We start from the raw sequence: 21,512 nt of genomic DNA, 5'->3' as shown, positions 1-21,512 counted from the left end.
TCTCCACAGAGACCTTATGAATAAATCATCTTGGTTAAAATTGTGTATCTCCTAAAGAGGTTTCATGTCTTTTGAAGAGAGCCTTATTTTTTCCTCATATATATTCCTGCTCACACTGGTGTAGGAAACACCCTGGTGCTGGCAGTGTGGCTGCTCTGCTGTTTTAATTGCTAATCGCTGATGTTGTTGAAAGGGACTGCCTGGGGGTACAGGGGACCCGCCCCTGTCTCCAGCCCACCCCCCTTACTGTCAGCACGTGCCTGGCAGTGCCTGTAGGTCACTGTGCTAGCCCAGGTGCCTGTGCTGCTGCTTTGTGGGCACTGCCTTCTCCAAGGGTAAGCTCCCACCTGCCCTGGTGGGCTGTGGGCTTTAAAACGACTCGGTGTTTGTTCATTTGGGACGTGTTCATCGCACTCCCATTCTGTGCCAGCCTGTGTCTGTGCTCAGGGTGCAGCAGTGAGCGAGCAGACCCCCCTGCCCTCGTAGACCTTGCCCCAGGGGTTATACGTGTTAGGGGAGAATCCTGTAGAAGCTGGGTGATGGTGAGTGTGGGGTCTTGGTCTTGATCAAAGCTCTTTCTGTGTCCAGCGGTGTGGTCATGGGCAGTCTGCTTTTGTCTGTCAGTGAGGGTAGGCACGTTGGGATCATGTGGCTTCAAACGTACTTGTTCATGGTCCCAGACAGTCTGTCAGAGTTGCGTGGCAGACCGAGCTTTCCAGAGCACAGGCTTGTGGACAGGTTTGTAAGGGCACTCTGGCTGGCAGAACGGACGCGAGCCTCTTCCTGGGTTTGTTATCTGTTTTCTTCACGTGCTTCTGAAGCCCGTGTTCTGCCTCAGAGTCACACGCAGGTTTCCCTGCAGTGGTGCCTCCGTCCTGGTGGGCACGTGACCCTGCGTCATGTGTCGGAAACCCTGTGGGCCATGATGGTTTGTGCCCCTGACCTTACACTGGGTCACTCGAGGAGGACTGCAGGCCCTTACCCACACCTCATATATGCGGGGTGGATAGACTGCAAACAGGCTTTTCTTCCTTCTTTTTCTTTCAAGTGAGAGAGAGAGATCTATATAGATAGACAGGGACAGACAGACATGAAGGGAGAGGGGTGAGAAGCATCAGTTCTTTGTTACAGAACCTTTGTTGTTCATTGATTGCTTCTCATATGTGCCTTGACTGGGGGCTACTGCAGAGCCAGTGACCCCGTGCTCAAGCCAATGACCATGGGGTCATGTCTATGATTCCACGCTCAAGCTAGCAATCTCAGGGTTTTGAGCCTGGGTCATCAGCATCCCAGGCCGATACCTGATCCACTGCGCCACCGCCTGGTCAGGCCCAATAGGCTTTTCTTTTCAGGGGTTGGTCTTCCTCACATTTACCAACTAACTTTTAATGTTCACGTCTGAGTTATCGTTTTCTATTTAATCTATGTGAACTGAGATGTTTGTGCATAAAGTGACTTTTCCTTGGACAGTTTATGTCAACCACCTAAGTGGTTGTGTGGTACAGGTTTGTCACACAGGCGGGCAGCAGCCACTGACCCCCGTATCTTCTGTTACAGAGATCTCCATGGCCGCGGATGAAGGCTCAGAAAAGCCGGGAGGAGAGGCCCACGTGGCTGCCGACGGGGCTGCCAACGGGTCCTGTGAAAGGAGCGATGCTGGCAGGCACGCCAGCGCGGCAGAGCACACTCAGGAAAACGCAAAAGTCAGCCCCCAGGAAGGTCCCCATAAACTAGCCCGGATAGCAGAAAACGGGGTTTCAGAAAGGGACGCTGAAGCGGGGAAGCAGAACCACATCCCAGCTGACGACCTCACGCAGACGGCCGTCATCGGGAGCAACGGCTACTTCCTGAGTAAGCCGGCCCTGCAGGAGCCGGCCCTGCGGGTCCCCAGCACCTTGGCGCCCTCCCTTCCTGGCCATGCTGCAAAGACTCTCCCTGGAGCAGCCGGCAGAGGGCGGACTCCCAGTGTGCTCTCTCAGACGCCAGTGGCCGTGCCACCGAGGCCCGGGGAAGGGAGCAAAGACACGGAAGACAAGAAGCCCATGGCCCCAGCAGCGGATGTCAAGGTTCATAGGGCTCGGAAGACCATGCCGAAATCCATCCTGGGCCTGGTAATGTGCCCCGTTGTGGGGTGATGGCCACGTCTGTCTTGATGCTTCTTTTGTCTTCTCTTCTGTTGTGACCATGACAGGCGGGCTTCTGTGCAGTAGGAGAAGGGCCAGCAAACAGCGGTCACCTGTTGGCGGGGGGTTATGGGATGCTGCTAACAGTTGGAGGGGCAGTGGTGCTGCAGAGCCTTCAGCCTGCTCTCTGGGCTTGGCTCTTACTGGTGCCCGCTGCCCACAAGGAGACGCATCATGGGCAGCAGTCCTATTCTGGGTCAGGGGCCTTCCCTCCAGCCCTGCGCCCACCCTGTCTCCCTGGGAAGTCTCTCTGGGAAGTGAATGGACAAGTAGTGGGTCAGGTCCCCAGTGTCAGAGAGGGAGGGGACAAGGGACCACACCAAAGATGCTTCTTGGCCACCAGCTCAGGGTCTGTGCTGAGCATAGGGAGCCCTTCTTGGTTCACATAAGCCTTTGTTGCTACTGCCACACCTGCCACAGAGGCCACCCAGCCACATAGGCCACCCGGCCACCCAGCCACACAGGCCACCCGGCCTCATAGGTCACACAGGCCACCCAGCCACACAGGCCACCTGGCCACATAGGCCACCTGGCCACGCAGGCCACCCAGCCACGCAGCCACACAGGACACACAGGCCACCCTGCCGGGCACACTTCCTCTGAGCTGCAGTGGTGTTTGCTCTCCCAGTCCTACAGATCTGCCTGTGTGGTCGACTCCCTCGGGCATTGCAGGTGTGCACTCGTCTGTGGTCTGCGGGGCCCTGTGGGCCCTGTGGGTCTGGTTGTGCGTCTCAGTGCTTAGGAGCACGCTTTGTGCGCTGCTCTGCCTGTGGATGTGGGTCTTCTGTCTCCTCAGATGGCTTCTCACTGGGTCTAGCTTTGATGTTTTGTTGGTCATTTTATATATTGGTATTTTAAGTTTTACAGCTACTTTTTTCACACCCAGTGTCTCCAGTTATTTCTTCCAGCCAACAAAAACCTGTGTTCTTGGTTATATTTTGCCTTATCCTTTAAACGACATTAGTTGTCATTTTTTCCAATCTCTGTTGTAAGTCCTCCTCAGGTGGGAGTTCTGTTTGAGCTCGGCACCTGTTGGGTGACTCGTACTTGGCGTGTGTTCCTCGGTGTTGCTGCCTGGCTCCCGTGTGTGCGGTCGACTTGCTGCTGTGGGGGCTGTCTGTACCTGCACATCTGTGCGCCGGGGCTTCTGGGTGGGACCCGTTGTTGGGGCTCGTCTGCGCTCACCCCGGTCTGGCTGTGGCCACTCTCCCAGGAGGGTCCCCCAGAGCAGCAGCTTCCCCCTGGGGAGTCCCGTCAGTCACAGTTGTCCCTTCATGGCTGTGCTGTTAATGTCATGTCAGAGCTCTCCACATAGCCCTAGGTCCTGAGATTTTCTTTAACTTTTAAGAATTTTTTACTTTTATGTGAACTGTAGCTATGATTTATTTTGTTAATTTCTGTATTAGACTGTGAGGCTTAGGATGAAGTTCATTTTTGTGCTTATAAATTTTTGTCTCACTATTACTAATTTTAATATGCATGTGAGACATTTTATATCATCTATTTAATCTCCTTGAAATTACACTTTTATTCCATTTCCTCTCACAGGCTTTTCTTTTACTATATTTTTATTCTTGAAGATCTTTTATTGTCACCTGTCATCATATTCTTCTAGGGAAAAAAGCAATTTGAAATTTAATTTCAAGATGTCTGACCATAAGGCTTATCAAGGTGTTAGCTTTGTTTTTAATTGAGTTATTGTAACTATTAGTGTGCAGTTTTTTTCATTTTATTGGAACCTGAATGTGCTCAGGCTGGTCCATTGTAGGGGAAAGAGTAGGGAAGGGTTTGAGGCGTGGAAACCGATTTCCTGAAGGCCACACCCCTGCCTGCTCCGTGGCCTGGACACTGGTCCCTGGCCCCTGTGGTGGGAGAAGGAAGGAAGTGCTCCAGGACAGGCGAGGTCCTGACACTGGTCCCTGGGCCCCTGTGGTGGGAGAAGGAAGTAAGTGCTCCAGGACAGGCGAGGTCCTGACAGCCCTCCGATGTGGTGCCCTCCTGCCTTTGGACTGGCCTCTGTGGCCCACAGGGTTGCCTGCCCTTCAAACCCAGTTCTGTCTTGTTTGGTTTTCTTAGCAAACCAAGCTTTATTGAAAATTGTGTGGACAATAAAATGGTTTAGTTGAATTGGATCTGAGATCAAAGTATCTCAAGGCTGTGGGTGACTCGGGTTGGTGGTGTTGGGCTCTGTGGGGTGATGTGGGCCCAGGGGCTGGAGCCTTGCCTGGGAAGGCTGAGAGTGAAGACAGGTGAGGGGCTCAGTAAGCTGTGAGCGGAGACAGAACTGTCTGGGAATGTGACCCTGCTGGCCTGCTAGGAGAGCGATTGTTAGGCCGCTGGGGTGCTTTCTAACTTAGTAATGGTTTGTTACCTAAATCAGGGGCTGGCAGGCGTTGTTTGTGCAGGGCCAGGTAGAACCACTCCAGGTTTTGTCATGTACGGTCACTACTGCTGCTTCTCCCTTTCCCTTTAAAAGTGAAAACACTGTTCTTAGCTTGTGGTGCTGACCCATGTTGTCCCAGGAGCCTGGCGTCACTTCTTGCTGCCTCTCACGGTGACTCAGCTCTCTGGAGAACGCTTGTGGGGAGAGGAGCTGTATTTCGGGGCACGTCATCTCAATGACCATCTGCTGGTGTGTAATTCTAGTCGTTCATTCTCTTTGTTCTGAAGCACACGGCCAGTAAGGACCCCAGAGAAGCTCGAGATCATGAGGAGCCTAAGGAGGACATCAGCAAAAACATCTCTGACTTCGGACGGCAGCAGCTCTTACCCCCTTTCCCACCCCTTCACCAGTCACTACCTCAAAACCAGTGCTACATGGCCACCACGAAGTCCCAGACAGGTAAGAGGACACAGCAGCTGTCTGTGTGCCGAGTGTGTTCCGAACCCACAGCCTGCCGGCCTGGACTTGTGTCTGACTGTGAGTGTGCTCTTGTCGCAGTAGGTGGAAGTGGGGTTCTTCCACAGAGCCACGAGGAAGTGTTTCAGGGACCCACGTACAGGAGGATGTTGTGTGGTGATAAGATCTGTTGGAGCATAAACAGAGGACTGCCCTCTGGAGCTCCGTGTCTCATCCATGACCAGGTGGCTCAGCTCTGTCTTTCTGCGGAAGAAGTCCAGCCTCTGGGCCTCAGACCTGCACTTGTCCTCGCCACGCCCAGAGGTGCTGGGCCATTAGTCTGACATTGGCCAGGCACCTGAAGCTTCCGTAGTTCAGTGTGTCCCCGTCTCACTGGCTGGCTTAGCCTCTCCTCCCAGCTACACTTGGTCAGCACTGGGCTGCTGCACCTAGGCCCACACGCAGAGATGCGGCTGCGACAGAAAGAGCATGCACTTGAACGCATGCCGCGCAGACAGGCTGTTAGCTTTGATTCTGTTCCCTTGGGCGTGGGAGAGAGAGGCTTTCTTTCTACCCAGCCAGTCTTTTTCCTAACCCTTTGTGGGGTTGTGTTGGGTCCTCCCCCCATCCAGTCTGGTCTTGTCTCCGGGTTTTCCAGGCAAATGCTGCCCCTTTATGTTGCAGTTTTGGCTCCAACTGTGCACGCCTCCTCATCTGGTTTCTACTGCACGTGGGCTTACTTTACCCTGTGCCATTTTAGCTTTTACTGGGCATGTGCCCAGCAGAGGAACTTCCTCTTTATTGTTTGTTCCTCCCCCATAGCTTGGGCGAGTAGACTGGTTGTCCCCTAGGGAGATTGGAGAGCCAGTCCTTCCTCCCTTTGGTGGAGGGTGTGGTGTCCCTGGGGGGGGGGGATCTGAAGCTGGGGTTTCCAGACTCCGTTAGGCCCAGCCAGTCCAGCTCTCTTCCTTTTGTTAACCCCTTAGCTGTCCGTGCTAACACCCTGGGTCAGTGCCGCTGGCGTGGGTGGGTCCTTCTGTGCTCACGTGCTCCCCTGGAACCTGTGGGGCCAGCTCAGGCCTCTGCACTGAAGCCCCTCCCAGTACCTGTGCCTTCTCTGCTTGGGGCCAGCCTCATGTGACGTTGTTCTCATTACTAAATCTCACTGCCATGGTCTTACTGCAGGGTAGAAGATGCTGGGCTTGAGAACTGCCCCACGGGATCGGGAGACGTGTGGGTATGCTGAACAGCGGCCTGGCTCTGGAGCTCTGCTGTCTACCACTTTCCTGTGGGCGGTTCTCACTCTTCTAGCCTGTGTCTGTTCATAGTCTTTGGGGCCATGTCTGGACATGGGGTTTTGATTGTGGCCTTTGGCAGGAGAAGGGCTGCACGAACGGCCATACTGGAGATGCCACTGGCCGTGCCTTGAGTGGGGACGGCAGTGCTACATCTCAGATTCGAGGACACAGTTTCTACAGACATGGGAGCTCTCCCTTCAGTGCAGACAACGCTCTTTGCGTGAGGCTTTCGTGCATGTGAGGCGTAGATTTGCAGACACGAGACCGATCAGCCTGGTGCCTGGCATGCTGTGGGCTATCCACCTGAAAGGCTGGTCTAGGGAGTGTCAGCCGTCATAGGTACACGCCTCCTTCTGGACTTGAACGTGCTCTTCTTGTAAGGAATGTTAGACCTCCAGCAAGTGGCAGAAGTTGTGCAAAAAGCATCCCTCCATTTCGGCACCTGTGTACCATCCTGTGCTCTCCTCCCACTTGTAACTCTTTCAGGAACATCATTGCAGACACTGGTTGCTTAACCTCTAGAGACTTCATTGTTGTTTCCCAAAAACAACAGTGTAATGTCCCTGGAAACCAGGTGTCACCACCATGGGGTGCTGACCTCACCGCGACGCCACACTCAGCTTCTGCCAGTTGCCCTGTGAACGCTCTTTCCAGCAATGGCAGTGTCTCTGGCCCAGGGGCCGTCCCTCTGCTGTGTCTCCTTAATCTGGAATCTCCGTGGGGTTTGCTGCTCTTTCCTGGGTCAGACTCAGGCTATGCAACGTCACTGAGGGCGGGTGTCCTCAGTGGGCATGGTGGCCATCTGTCCCACCACAGCCTGGCCAGTCTGCAAGCCCCTCGGTCATAAAGCTACTGCTTCCGGAATGTTGATCACTGTGTGTCTTGGGAGGAGGGACTCAAAGGCTTTGCTCACATCCCACTGGGTGGCGTCAGCACCTGAGGACGCTTGCCCAGGCTGATTGCCATGGGGGGTGTGTAACTCCACCATGGCTCCATTTGTTAGAGGGGCTTCTACCAGAAGGAAGTGCTTCACCTGCCCATCCACTTATCTTCATTTTCACACGTGACTTTTTTTTTTTTTTTGACAGAGACAGAGAGAATCAGAGAGAGAGACAGATAGGGACAGACAGGGAGGAAGGGAGAGAGATGAGAAGCATCAATTCTTTGTTGGCAGTTCCTTAGTTGTTCATTGATTGCTTTCTCATATTTGCCTTGACTGGTTGGCTACAGCAGAGCAAGTGACCCCTTGCTCAAGCCAGATGAGCCTGCACTCTAGCTGGCAACCTCAGGGTTTCGAACTTGGGTCCTCTGTGTCCCAGTCAATGCTCTATCCACTGTGCCACTGCCTGGTCAGGCTCACATGTGACTTTTTTTGTTTGTTTGTATTTTTTTGAAGTGAGAAATGGGGATGGGTGCAGACAGACTCCCACATGCGCCTGACTGGGATCCACCCAGCATGCCCACCAGGGGCCGGTGCTCTGTCCATCTGGGGCATTGCTCTGTTGTAGTTGGAGTCATTCTAGCGCCCAAGGTGGAGGCCATGGAGCCTTCCTCAGCGCCCAGGCCAACTTTGCTCCAATGGAGTCTTGGCTGAAGGAGGGGAAGAGAGAGAAAGAAAAGAGAGGGGGAGGGGTGGAGAAGCAGATAGGAGCTTCTCCTCATACGTGACTCTTAATAGATGTCCCAGGGTTGCCCCTGGAGGCTGGCTCTTGAGTCCCTGACAAGGCCCATTGCTCTGTGAGGGTTGTGGGCTTGGCCAGGGTCCCACCCTTCCTGTTCTCTGTGGGGGTGGGGGTGCGGGTGGGGGGAGGCATCCTATCTGCTCTATTGGAGCAGGGTAGTTAGAGAACAGGATCAGTCTGTCTCCCCGTCCCCAATTCTTTGGCTATTTTGATTCAGTATTATTTGTTCCAAACGGTTAAATTTGATACTTTGCACAATTCTGTGGAATTAACACCATGTATGTGAGGACTGACAAATAATGTCTCAGAAATCAGTATTTCTGTTAAAGTGCTAAGGTTTTTCCTGGTTTTGCTTTATTATTATTCCATCATCCTTTTAGTCTTTTTTTTTTTTTTTTTTTTTTAGAGAGAGAGAGAGAGAGTCAGAGAGAGGGACAGACAGGAACAGACAGATAGGAACGGAGAGATGAGAAGCATCAGTCATCAGTTTTTTATTGCGACACCTTAGTTGTTCATTGATTGCTTTCTCGTATGTGCCTTGACCGCGGGTCTTCAGCAGACCGAGTAACCCCTTCCTCGAGCCAGAGACCTTGGGCTCAAGCTGGTGAGCTTTTGCTCAAACCATATGAGCTGGGCTCAAGCTGGAGACCTCAGGGTCTTGAACCTGCGTCCTCCGCATCCCAGGTCGACACTCTATCCACTGTGCCACCGCCTGGTCAGGCCATCATCCTTTTAGTCTTTGTCTAAAAAGAACTGCTCCGTGGGCTTGGAGTCCCCACAGCTGATCCTTCCACAGCTTCCTCTGCGTCCTCTCTTCCTGTTGCTCAGCTGGATGTGGTGGTGGCACCGCAGTTCAAGGCAGCGTGAGCTCTGTGCTCACAGATCCTCCTTAGCCCCGGCTGCTCCTGGTGCTGCCACCTCCAGGGAGGCACACAGGTCACAGTTCCTGTGTCTTCAGGTGTCTCCTGATGAGGAAGCACCCTCGTGCCTACTGCCTTGTCACACAGTCCCAGTGCCTGTCTGCCTGTGGGGAACCAGAGGGCTTGCCCAGGACGGTGGTGATGTCGTTCACTCGGTGTGGCCCCGTGGACATAGGCCTCCTCTGGGCCAGTGTTGGTGCAGACCGGGAGTGGGCTCAGCCTCTGTCTGCTTCATTCTGAAAACCTTCCTCTGCCTTCTGGTGCTGTTTCCCTGCAGGAGGGGTGTTGGAGCCACATCTCAGAAAGTTCAAGTTTGCAGGTCATGGTGGCCCCAGAAGGCCCTGTCCTTTTGCAGCCAGGCTGCACAGACAGCAGGGCTGAGTGGGGGGCATGTGGGGCGCACACTGCTCGCCTCCTGGGACCGGGGACTGGGTCTCAGGCTGGGCATGCCATATCTGGACGGACAGGGCATGTTTCCTTGAGGTGAGTTAGGTGCTCAGAGCCTCTGCCAGGCCGCGTGCTGCCGGACCCGGTGGTGACTGTCCTCAGTGACTGGCCTCGTCCCAGCTGAGGCCACATGACACACAGTGTCTGCAATTCACACCCGGCATGCCTCCCAAATGCCTTTTCTACGTTTTGGAGAAATAAAACTTGAGGCTTTTTTTTTTTTAGCCCTGAGGCACTTTCTCAATGGTTTTCAGAAATTTTTTAAACTCTGGAACTTTATAAAAAATATGTATTGAGAACCTCATTCTATAAAACCAGTGAGCTTGGTGCTGCATCGCCCAGACAGGCTAGGCCTTGCTCAGCTGCTGGCGCCCAAGCCCCTTGGCACCCACCCTGCATCCTTGTGGACGCCCATAGTTGCTTCAGTGACCTCTTCTCCTCAGTTCGGACCGCTGAGTGAGGGGAGCGTGGCAGGGAAGGTCACTGGGCACTGCTGCACGACCAGGCTGTCGTGCTGGACACATGTGAGTGACTTCTCGTTTGGGTGATAAGTTGGTCTCAGGAAACGCTCTTGGCCCCTCCCCATGACGAAAGTGAGACTGCCGTCCTTCAGCCACCACTGTCCCACCACGCTGCTGTTCAGGGCTGTGTTTGCATCCACACAGCTCCATGATTTATTGTGGACCAAGCGGCATAGCCTCTGCCCTCTGTGGAGCTTGTGACGAGTGACAGGTGCCCTCGCTGTGTGGTGTGCTGATAGTGTTGTAGTGACGAGTGACAGGTGCCCTCACTGTGTGGTGTGCTGATAGTGTTGTAGTGACGAGTGACAGGTGCCCTCGCTGTGTGGTGTGCTGATAGTGTTGTAGTGACGAGTGACAGGTGCCCTCGCTGTGTGGTGTGCTGATAGTGTTGTAGTGACGAGTGACAGGTGCCCTCGCTGTGTGGTGTGCTGATAGTGTTGTAGTGACGAGTGACAGGTGCCCTCACTGTGTGGTGTGCTGATAGTGTTGTAGTGACGAGTGACAGGTGCCCTCACTGTGTGGTGTGCTGATAGTGTTGTAGTGACGAGTGACAGGTGCCCTCGCTGTGTGGTGTGCTGATAGTGTTGTAGTGACGAGTGACAGGTGCCCTCGCTGTGTGGTGTGCTGATAGTGTTGTAGTGACGAGTGACAGGTGCCCTCGCTGTGTGGTGTGCTGATAGTGTTGTAGTGACGAGTGACAGGTGCCCTCGCTGTGTGGTGTGCTGATAGTGTTGTAGTGACGAGTGACAGGTGCCCTCGCTGTGTGGTGTGCTGATAGTGTTGTAGTGACGAGTGACAGGTGCCCTCGCTGTGTGGTGTGCTGATAGTGTTGTAGTGACGAGTGACAGGTGCCCTCGCTGTGTGGTGTGCTGATAGTGTTGTAGTGACGAGTGACAGGTGCCCTCGCTGTGTGGTGTGCTGATAGTGTTGTAGTGACGAGTGACAGGTGCCCTCGCTGTGTGGTGTGCTGATAGTGTTGTAGTGACGAGTGACAGGTGCCCTCGCTGTGTGGTGTGCTGATAGTGTTGTAGTGACGAGTGACAGGTGCCCTCGCTGTGTGGTGTGCTGATAGTGTTGTAGTGACGAGTGACAGGTGCCCTCGCTGTGTGGTGTGCTGATAGTGTTGTAGTGACGAGTGACAGGTGCCCTCGCTGTGTGGTGTGCTGATAGTGTTGTAGTGACGAGTGACAGGTGCCCTCGCTGTGTGGTGTGCTGATAGTGTTGTAGTGACGAGTGACAGGTGCCCTCGCTGTGTGGTGTGCTGATAGTGTTGTAGTGACGAGTGACAGGTGCCCTCGCTGTGTGGTGTGCTGATAGTGTTGTAGTGACGAGTGACAGGTGCCCTCGCTGTGTGGTGTGCTGATAGTGTTGTAGTGACGAGTGACAGGTGCCCTCGCTGTGTGGTGTGCTGATAGTGTTGTAGTGACGAGTGACAGGTGCCCTCGCTGTGTGGTGTGCTGATAGTGTTGTAGTGACGAGTGACAGGTGCCCTCGCTGTGTGGTGTGCTGATAGTGTTGTAGTGACGAGTGACAGGTGCCCTCGCTGTGTGGTGTGCTGATAGTGTTGTAGTGACGAGTGACAGGTGCCCTCGCTGTGTGGTGTGCTGATAGTGTTGTAGTGACGAGTGACAGGTGCCCTCGCTGTGTGGTGTGCTGATAGTGTTGTAGTGACGAGTGACAGGTGCCCTCGCTGTGTGGTGTGCTGATAGTGTTGTAGTGACGAGTGACAGGTGCCCTCGCTGTGTGGTGTGCTGATAGTGTTGTAGTGACGAGTGACAGGTGCCCTCGCTGTGTGGTGTGCTGATAGTGTTGTAGTGACGAGTGACAGGTGCCCTCGCTGTGTGGTGTGCTGATAGTGTTGTAGTGACGAGTGACAGGTGCCCTCGCTGTGTGGTGTGCTGATAGTGTTGTAGTGACGAGTGACAGGTGCCCTCACTGTGTGGTGTGCTGATAGTGTTGTAGTGACGAGTGACAGGTGCCCTCACTGTGTGGTGTGCTGATAGTGTTGTAGTGAGGTCTTGGGAGCTGTCACCTACCTTGAAAAAACATTTGAATGGTACTTCTTTTCCTTTCTTGTCTCCTTTTGACTTTTTTTTTTAGCGTCCTTGCCTTTTGTTTTAGCAGCTGCAGTGTCTCGGAAGAAAAAACGAAGAATGGGAACCTATAGCTTGGTTCCCAAGAAAAAGACCAAAGTATTAAAACAGAGGACGGTGATTGAGATGTTTAAGAGTATAACTCATTCCACTGTGGGCGCCAAGGTAAGGGCCACACCGGGTTTGTGTGTTGGGAAGTTCGTCTGTGTCAGGACCTCTGGCCAAAGAGCACATGTACAGTGGTCGCTGATCAGACGACCTCGGTCCTTTTCGAAGGACCCAGTCTCCGAGGCGGAGCCTCTGATCTTGGCCGTGCCTCCTGTCCAGGTGGTGTTGGAGGCCCACCTCCGCTCCCCTTGCCCCCCACCACACACCCCACCCACCCCGCCCTCGTGGACTGGCAGGTTGTCCTGCCACCGGACTCTGCATGACGGTGTGCCCTCGCCCCTGGTGCAGAGCGAGAAGGACCTGGGTGACAGCGCCCTGCACGTGAACGGGGAGAGTGTGGAGGTGGACTCAGAGGAGGACGACTCGGAAGAGCTCGATGAGGACGAGGACCAGGGAGCCGAGCAGGCTGCCGCTTTTCCCACAGAGGACAGCCGGACTTCTAAAGAGAGTGTGTCCGAGAGTGACCGCACCCAAAAGGTAGGTCTTTCCCCTGCCTTGGGCCAACAGGTTGCACAGTGGACCCTCAATCCTGAGAGGGAGCTCTCTGGGCTCTTCCAGGCTGTCACCAAGTCCCCTGTTTATGTCTGACTTGGACTTTTGAGTTTATTTTCTTGAATTTCTAGAGTCATTTATTGTCATCAGAGAATGGTCTCCCTGTCCACTGTCTGTTGACGTAAACAGCTGAGCTCGTGAGGCTCTGGATTGAAGGCTGGCTGTGCTTGTGAAGGCTGCTGTGGTGGCTGTAGTGAGATGCACCCCCCACAGGTGCAGTCCCCCGCAGGTGGGGAGACACTGTCTTCTTGGTCGGTGTGAGTGAGCGCCCAGGGCTACTGAGTTTCCTGCAGGGTCATCACTTGGAGCGTTTGCGGATGGGCCAGGCGTGTCCTCGTTACATGTCCACCCGAGGCTCACTCTGGGAGGGGCTGTGGGTCACAGCCACAATGTCGTGGCCCCTGCTGACCGGGCACCGCCTTCAGGTGGTCCTGGGGCTTCGCCCTGGAAAGTCTCCATGGGCGCTGATGGTTATGATTTCCGAGCACACAGGATGCCTGGGCGTGCATTTGTGCTCTGCTGTCTCAGCTAGAAGGGCCACACTGGGAGCTGGGTGACGTGTCTGTTGTGAATTTACTGGTCCACATGTTGGATTGTTCTGGGAAATCTTTCAGTGATTTGTAAGCTGGATGCTACAGCTAACAAGCTGACTGTTCTTGGAGCCCACTGCTAAGTGTCCTTTGCCTGTTCTTGTGGGCTGTGCATCCCTCATGATGTGGTGTCAGGAGCTTCGGGTAGTGACTGGGGGAACTTGGGTCATTTCCCTAGGGGTGGCGTGCAGTCACCCTCTCTGCCTGTGATGTCAGACCCCCGCGTCCTATTCTGCTGCTGTCTGGTTCCTGGGCTCTGTATCCTAATTGACTTTGAATAAATTGACGTTAGCTTTCTTCTAATACTTCATGGGTTTCACTTTTTTGTGCATGAGTACATTTGATTTACATAGGATTTACTTGGTGATAAAATGTGAAGTAAATACACTGAAAGTGGGTGAGTTTCATGGACTATGAGTTACATCGGAAAGCTGAAGTAAAATGTGAGGTCAGGTTCCATTGCTTCCTTCAAAACGGTTTTCCCCAGAGGCCGACAGGATTACTGAGTGACTCTCTTCTGGTTTTCTGGTGGGTGTAGAAATGCCGCTGTGTGATGCACAGCAGCACGGGACTCGGGTCTGCTTCTCCATCCTCTCTTGGGATCAAGGTTTTCATCTTCGTGAGAGATCTACCCTGGACAACACAGAATAACTCTTAGCTAGAGCAATACAGGAAAAAAGTTACATGAGTGTCAAGCTAACAGAAAAATCAAGAAGCAAAGGGAGGTGAGATGACGGGTCAGTGGGAAGCAAAGCAGGACGCCTGTCTGCAGCAGTGATGAACAGGCGTCTCCACGGGAGCAGTTCCGGCGACTCGAAAGGTGGACAAGCACCCCAGCCGTTCTGAGGAAACCCCAGCCCCCTGATGGCAGCGTCGTCAGACGGCACGTGGCACATTCACACCATGGCAAGAGCAGGGCCAGACTTGCTCAGAGAAGAGCGTCAGGAGCCTGCTGTGAGGACTCAGGGTGGGAGGGGGTGGGGGACAGATAGTGAGAGGAGCCAGGGAGCCTCTGGGTGTTTCCCGAGCGTTCTGGGAAGCTCATCTTGTGTTGCTGGATTTGGCAGTTACTTCACGATCGCTCGAAAGGCAAAGGATTCATCTTGCTGGTGACGAAAGAGTGCCATACCTGTGCGTGTCCCCCACCCCCAGGCCATGTCCTGAGCCAGGCAGTTTGCACTCGCACCCTCCCGGTCTCCGTGGGTCCTCTGCCCTGTGTCTGTTCATTGTATAAACGAGGTCCTGCCACATGTGTATATTTTTAGTGTGGCTCGTTTGTGCAGTATTACGTTTGTGGAATTTATTGTATTTGTAGTTCATTTTTATTGTTACATCACAGTGGTTTTTAGAGTCGTTTCGGTTCTCTGTGACGCTCTCTTGGGGTCATGGGTTTGGAGGTACTATTGTATTGTAAAATGGAAGGTGGTAGCTGCTTCTTAACTCATTCGTTGGAGCTATGCTGTGGTTTTAACATTTCTGAGTGTAAGTTTTCTATGGCAGTAAATGGTAACAAAAGCACTCTGTTCTTCTCAGTAATTTTTAAGAAAACAAAGTGCCCTGAGACCAGAACCACAGTGAGACACGTTCCTTTGTGTGACTGTTGCGGCCATGTTTCACTGCCTGTGGGCATCAGGGCTGTTACTGATGATGTTTGGGTGAGCACGGGTGTGTACCGAGCACACGCCCATGAGCCGAATTGCGTGTCACACGTGAGCAGCAAAGGCACAGGGTTGCAGTGTCCCCGCTGAGGTCTCCACCCGCTGTCCATAAGTGTCTCTCTGTGGTGTGGGGGCCTCTGCGACGTGGTGGGTCAGACTGGCCTCTCCCGGTCCTGACCTGACCGTCGGTGCTGTCTCTTGTCTGCTCCCCTTCAGAGGCCTCTTCTTGTGTAGTGCCTGCTCAGGGCTCAGCTGTTTGTCCATGTAGCTGGTTATCTGTTGTTTGTTTGTTTTAATCATTTGGTGGAAGCGAGCCCCTGCTGTGTGTTGTCAACAAGATGCGCCCCTCCCCCCCACTGCGGCTACCTCCTCGTGGGTGTCGTTGGCAATTGCCTTTTGGATCGCAAGGCCTGGTCAGGTGGCAGACAGCTGGCAGTGGTGGGCACGGGGCACACCTTCCCTTCCTAGCCTGAGGCTATCGCTGGTCCTGAGGAGCAGGTGGTCCTGCTGGGTCAGGGTCTCCTCTGGCTTTCCTGTTGCTGAGCGCCGTGTGGGTCTTCCTCACGCTTCCTCAGGAGTTTGCTGAGAGCGGACTCCTCTGAAGAATCCATGAAAGTGAACTGGAGAGCTTTGTATTGGCAGGCTGGGCTCCTGCAAGCACAACAGAGTTACTTGGTTAGGACCTGTAGCGACCACAGTGGCAACAGTATCAGGAAACACCCAGGACACGACTTCTCCAAACAGATGCTCCAGGGTGTGCAGACTCACAGGAAGTGACGAGCAGCTCTCAGCATGTGGCCAGTCTGGTGTGTCCAGTGCACAGACCGTCCCGAGGCGGATGTTTCCATATGGATCTTTACAAGATCAGGGACCCTGGGAAACAGAACCACCATGGGATGCCTAAGGATCATAAAGTATGATTATAATTACTTTTTTAAAAATCCTGTAGTCTTTTTCTTTTAATATTACCAACGTACTTAGCAATACATTTAATGAGAAATATTTGTTACTTTTAAAACTTTAAGAATTTGCTGAAAGAGGTTAAAAAAAAAAAGAAAAATGAGAGCAGTTCATAGAAAGTCCCATTATTTGTTTCAATGAGAAGGGCCAGCATTTTACTTCCCTGTGTCGTCTGCAGATTCAGTTCTCCTCAAAATTCTCACAGGACTCGAGCTGGGGACGCAGGAGCTGCTCAGCGAGAGCAGGGGGAACAGCGGTGCTGGAGCTGGGTCTGAGGGGTGGAAAGGGCTGCGGGGGCCAAACCCACCACCTGTGCGGGGAGATGGGCGGTGGCTGTGAGAGTGCTGTGCGAGGTTTGTGGTCGGGCGGTCGTGACTCCTCAGTAAATGTTGGAACGCTGGAATGATCTCTGTGGGAAAGTAGATTGTGGACTCTTGCTTGATGGTACGCAACACTGTGAACTGCTTTCCGGAACCGGATGGGGTGATGGTTGCACTCTGAATGTATGGAGTGCCGCCCAACGGACACGCTAAAAGGATAGGTTTTAGGGTAGGTGAAGCATTTCCCAGTAAAGCTGTTATTTTAAAATGTAAGTTCCAAAAGATTTAAAGTCTCAACACAGAGTACTGAATGGTGGAAGAAAGGATTGGAAATTGTTTTTCCAGTGTCAAACGAGGAAGGCCTTCTAGAGCAGAGCGCAAACCCAGAAGCCATAGAGGGAAAGATGGACACGTCTGACTGGTCCAGATAAAACCCTAGAAGCTCTGTATAATAAGAAACACCAGCCTTGGCCTGGTGGTGCAGTTGGAGCATTGTCCTGATTCACCAGGTTTGCAGGTTCCATCCCTGGTCAGGACACATAGGAGAATCAACCAGTGATGGCATGAATAAGTGGAACAGCAAGTCACCGTTTCTCTGAGTAAAATACCAGAAGCAAAACTTAAAGAACTTGATACAGAAAATATTTATAACACAGTTAACAGACAAAATGTTAGTATCCTATGTGTGGAATGCAGATTAGAAGTCCCAGGAGAGATGCTCTTTTGGTCCCTGAAGATGTCTGACCTCTGGAGGCTGGTGGTGCCTTTAGGGTATGCCTGGTGCAGCGTCCTGTGCAGATGGCAGCTCTTGCCTGTGGCTGGTCCTGGAGGATCCTGGCTGGTCAAGGACACAGCCTCGGTGTGGAGCTACTGGGTGCCCCTCAGTGAGGGACCGAGGAGGGTCCCCACGTGCACCCACAGGGAACCAGGCCCACCCAGCACACGTGTGACCTGTCCCTGCCTTGGGGCCTGGGTGAGAAAGGGAAAAGGAATGCACACGTGTTCCTGCATTTCCTGTGCTGAAAATGGAAAAGGCATGAACAGCAGAAAAATATGATGTATCCGTGTAGTTTTGATACAGAAAGAATTCCAAAATGTGTTTAAGTAGGAAGAGCAGTCACAGAGCGTGTCTGGTGCCCTGTCCTCCAGACAGCGGTGTGCTCTTCCATGTTTCAGGCCAGGTGTGCGCTCACCCGAAGGGCCTCCTGGGCTGGACTGGGGTCTTGGGTGTGAGTGGGGGAGGCTCTCATTTTACATTGTGCTGTGGACTCTGAAATGTTTTTACTGTGTGTTTTGTTACTTTTTTTTTTTTTTTTTTTTTTTTTTTATAGAGACAGAGAGTCAGAGAGAGGGATAGACAGGGACAGACAGACAGGAACGGAGAGAGATGAGAAGCATCAATCATTAGTTTTTCATTGCGACACCTTAGTTGTTCATTGATTGCTTTCTCATATGTTCCTTGACCATGGGGCTTCAGCAGACCGAGTAACCCCTTGCTAGAGCCAGTGACCTTGGATCCAATCTGGTGAGCTTTGCTCAAACCAGATGAGCCCGCACTCAAGCTGGCAACCTCGGGGTCTTGAACCTGGGTCCTTCCGCATCCCAGTCCGACACTCGATATCCACTGTGCAACCACCTGGTCAGGCTGTTTTGTTACTTTTTTTTTTTTTTTTTCATTTTTCTGAAGCTGGAAACAGGGAGAGACAGTCAGACAGACTCCCGCATGCGCCCGACCGGGATCCACCCGGCACGCCCACCAGGGGTGGTGCTCTGCCCCCCAGGGGGCGATGCTCTGCCCATCCTGGGCGTCGCCATATTGCGACCAGAGCCACTCTAGCGCCTGAGGCAGAGGCCACAGAGCCATGCCCAGCGCCCGGGCCATCTTTGCTCCAATGGAGCCTTGGCTGCGGGAGGGGAAGAGAGAGACAGAGAGGAAAGCGCGGCGGAGGGGTGGAGAAGCAAATGGGCGCTTCTCCTATGTGCCCTGGCCGGGAATTGAACCCGGGTCCTCCGCACGCTAGGCCGATGCTCTACCACTGAGCCAACCGGCCAGGGCTGTTTTGTTACTTTTATTTTTTTATTTTTTTTTATTTTTTATTTTTTGCATTTTTCTGAAGCTGGAAACAGGGAGAGATAGTCAGACAGACTCCCGCATGCGCCCGACCGGGATCCACCCGGCACGCCCACCAGGGGGCGACGCTCTGCCCACCAGGGGGCGATGCTCTGCCCATCCTGGGCGTCGCCATGTTGCGACCCTCCTGAGTGTCGCCATGTTGCGACCAGAGCCACTCTAGCGCCTGGGGCAGAGGCCACAGAGCCATCCCCAGCGCCCGGGCCATCTTTGCTCCAATGGAGCCTTGGCTGCGGGAGGGGAAGAGAGAGACAGAGAGGAAGGCGCGGCGGAGGGGTGGAGAAGCAAATGGGCGCTTCTCCTGTGTGCCCTGGCCGGGAATCGAACCCGGGTCCTCCGCACGCTAGGCCGACGCTCTACCGCTGAGCCAACCGGCCAGGGCTGTTTTGTTACTTTTTAATTGAGTTCTACCATGCATAGAATGTGTCAGGCGCTCACCGTCGGTGTTGACCTCTTGTGTGGGCGGGCGGGGGCAGGGGCTCCGCCACCTCCCAGACACCCCCTGCTGGATCTCCAGCGCTTGCTGCCAGTGTTTGGTCGAATCCCTGCCACTGAGGGGGTCTCACCAGTTTCTGTTCTCTTTTGGCTTGTTTGCGCTGGTCAGATGGACGGCGAGTCTGAAGAGGAGCAGGAATCGGCCGGCACCGGGGAGGAGGAGGAGGACGGAGACGAGTCCGACCTGGTAACCAGCGGTGCATTCTCACCTCGTGTGCGCAGCCGAGTAGACAGGAGACACTGTCATTCCTGTGCTTTAGTGCACTGGGAGGAAGCAGGGCCTCGTGCCCTTGGAGAGGAGCAGGAGAGAGACACTGGGCAGACGGTTGAGGACAGGGGCCTGGCAGATGGCTGCCCAGGGTGGGACCTGGCTGCAAGGACAGTGGGGCTGTAAGAGAAGGAAGGTTCACGACGTCGGGGAAAAGGGGCAGCACCTTGCCACTGGGGCTGTAAGAGAAGGAAGGTTCACGACGTCAGGGAGAAGGGGCAGCACCTTGCCACTGGGGCTGTAAGAGAAGGAAGGTTCACGACGTCGGGGAGAAGGGGCAGCACCTTGCCACTGGGGCTGTAAGAGAAGGAAGGTTCACGACATCGGGGAGAAGGGGCAGCACCTTGCCACTGGGGCTGTAAGAGAAGGAAGGTTCACGACGTCGGGGAGAAGGGGCAGCACCTTGCCACGGGGCGGCGAGGGACAGCAGTGAGGACAAGTCTGTGGTTACCCGTAGCAGCCAAGTAGGCGTCTTAAGGCAGGGCCACGCCCAGGACATGCCGGCCCGAGACCGGGAGGGCATCTCCGAGCTGTAGGAAGAACTCTCAGGGAACGGTCTTGGGACGGACAGTGCAGCCAGTGTCAGGGGCCTGGAGAAGATGAAAGAGGACCCTGGGGCCTGGGTGCTGGTGGGGCTCAGCGGCGGTGAGCTCTGGGTGCCGGGCTGGCCACAGCTCTTTCCCAAGTTTTGCCATAAAGTGCTCCCAGAAGGAGGCAGGGGTGGGGCACGTGGTGGCGGGCTGTTCGGAGGGTCACGCTGGGCAGAGCGCCCGCACCACGGGGCTGCGGTCAGACCCAGGTGCCCACGCCAGGCTCCGGCCCCAGGGCTGTTGGCAGAAAGGCCGGCTGCTGCACCTGGCATGTCTTTCTGCTTGTGAACATGTTCTTTTCGATCTCCCTCTGTCCACATAGACAGGGGGCCTGAGACCCTTGAGTTAGACAGGTACAAGGGGCTGGTGGGTCATGCTGTGCGTCTCTGTCATTCGTGCCGGGTAGATGCCTGTCACCGAGATTTTAGAAACACGCTCAAAAAAATCTTTAACTGTCAAATCCATCGTACTCTCTTCTTGGCTCTGCATTGGATCATTGATTCGGACGTAGAGTCTGAAGCCACAGACTTCCTGTCTGTGAGACAACGGCTTTTCCTTCTCTGGTGACGTGTGCACCTGTGGTGGCCTCTGCTCTCTCACGTAGCCCATGCAGCTCCTGAGTGGGACTCTCTCATGCATTTTTTTTTATGCTGAACTCGAGTAAGACTCAAACATTCCATTCCTGTTCTTTGTCTATAAAATGATAGAGCTTTTAGAGTGATGATTGGGGGAAAGCCTTGGTATCTCTAAGAATTGGGATCCAGAAAAGTCTCTAAAAGTGGAATTAACCCTCTAGTTGCAGAATCGGGGTGCAGCAGGTACTTTATTTTGCAAGAAAACAAAACTTGAGCACTTGAGTTTTCTGGGGCTCCTATGCTGAGCTCTCCTTGTTCCTGCCCTTCTGGTCCTCAGAGCTCTGAGTCCAGCATCAAGAAGAAGTTTCTCAAGAGAAAAGGGAAGCCCGACAGCCCCTGGATCAAGCCGACCAGGAAAAGGAGGCGGAGAAACAGAAAGAAGCCAAGCTGTGTGCTAGGTAAACGCAAGTCTGTGAGGGGCCTGGGCGGGCAGCAGCCGGGGGGGGGGGGGGGGGGCCTCTGTGGAATTCCATCTGCTTAACAAGAAGAGATGTTTGAAATCCTCTGGTAGAGGCTCTCAGTGACCCTAACGTGGTTTCCTTGGGCAAAGCTGTGACTCCCTGGCTCCCTTGACTGTTGAGCGGATGGGGACCATTTATCACTTGCCCCGTGTGACGGGATTCTATGGCCTGCATGGACCCTCAGAGTCCTGTGGGCAGCACCTCAGCCCACTTGGTGGCTTTCGGCCCTTTGGTGAGATTCTCTTGCTCCAGAAGTCATTTTATTAAAAGGAAGGCAGGGAAGCCAGCGGCCCTCAAACCCAGAAGGCGAGCAGGCCTGGGGATGGGGGGGGACAGTGTCACTGCCACAGCTTTGTTTCAGAGGACTCGTAGTGGACACAGGTTTGTCACTTGGTGCACAGCTGGTGAGGCCTCTGCGCACTCCCTGTCGTAGGCACCCTGCCACCTGTAGGGCCCCTGTCCTGTCAGCCTCCCCACCCCAAGCTCCTCTGCCTCTGTAGACCTTTATGCGGGTGGATCGTGGGGCAGCAGGTGCCTGTGTCTCTGGCCGCTTTGTGCGTACCTGAGACTCAGCCACGGTCAGAGGGCCGCGGGGATCGGTGGGTGGCTGGAAGGGATTCCAGGCCATAGCTGTGCACGTGTATTTATCCTTCACCTGCTGGTGGACAGTTGGCTGTCACAGAGTGAAGCAGCAGCACACG

At 54.0% G+C, this 21,512-nt stretch overlaps 1 protein-coding gene across 9 annotated transcripts in view; it reads left to right on the top strand.

Annotated features, from left to right (window-relative positions):
* Nucleotides 1–21,512, top strand: part of EHMT1 (euchromatic histone lysine methyltransferase 1) — a 153,068-nt gene that overhangs the window by 79,497 nt on the left and 52,059 nt on the right. For 7 of the 9 annotated variants that reach the window (XM_066255583.1, XM_066255584.1, XM_066255582.1 and 4 more), the window contains exons 3-8: nucleotides 1,558–2,111; nucleotides 4,854–5,025; nucleotides 11,991–12,148; nucleotides 12,440–12,628; nucleotides 18,967–19,044; nucleotides 20,628–20,748. In XM_066255583.1, the coding sequence (XP_066111680.1) occupies nucleotides 1,558–2,111; nucleotides 4,854–5,025; nucleotides 11,991–12,148; nucleotides 12,440–12,628; nucleotides 18,967–19,044; nucleotides 20,628–20,748 (1,272 nt within the window). The remainder of the gene's footprint in view (nucleotides 1–1,557; nucleotides 2,112–4,853; nucleotides 5,026–11,990; nucleotides 12,149–12,439; nucleotides 12,629–18,966; nucleotides 19,045–20,627; nucleotides 20,749–21,512) is intronic. The other 2 variants (XM_066255587.1, XM_066255579.1) reach the window with 1 other exon arrangement.

The sequence above is a fragment of the Saccopteryx bilineata genome, chromosome 2, assembly GCF_036850765.1.
Source record: "Saccopteryx bilineata isolate mSacBil1 chromosome 2, mSacBil1_pri_phased_curated, whole genome shotgun sequence".
Classification (NCBI taxonomy): domain Eukaryota; kingdom Metazoa; phylum Chordata; class Mammalia; order Chiroptera; family Emballonuridae; genus Saccopteryx; species Saccopteryx bilineata.
This window is presented reverse-complemented; position numbering and strand designations above follow the sequence as displayed.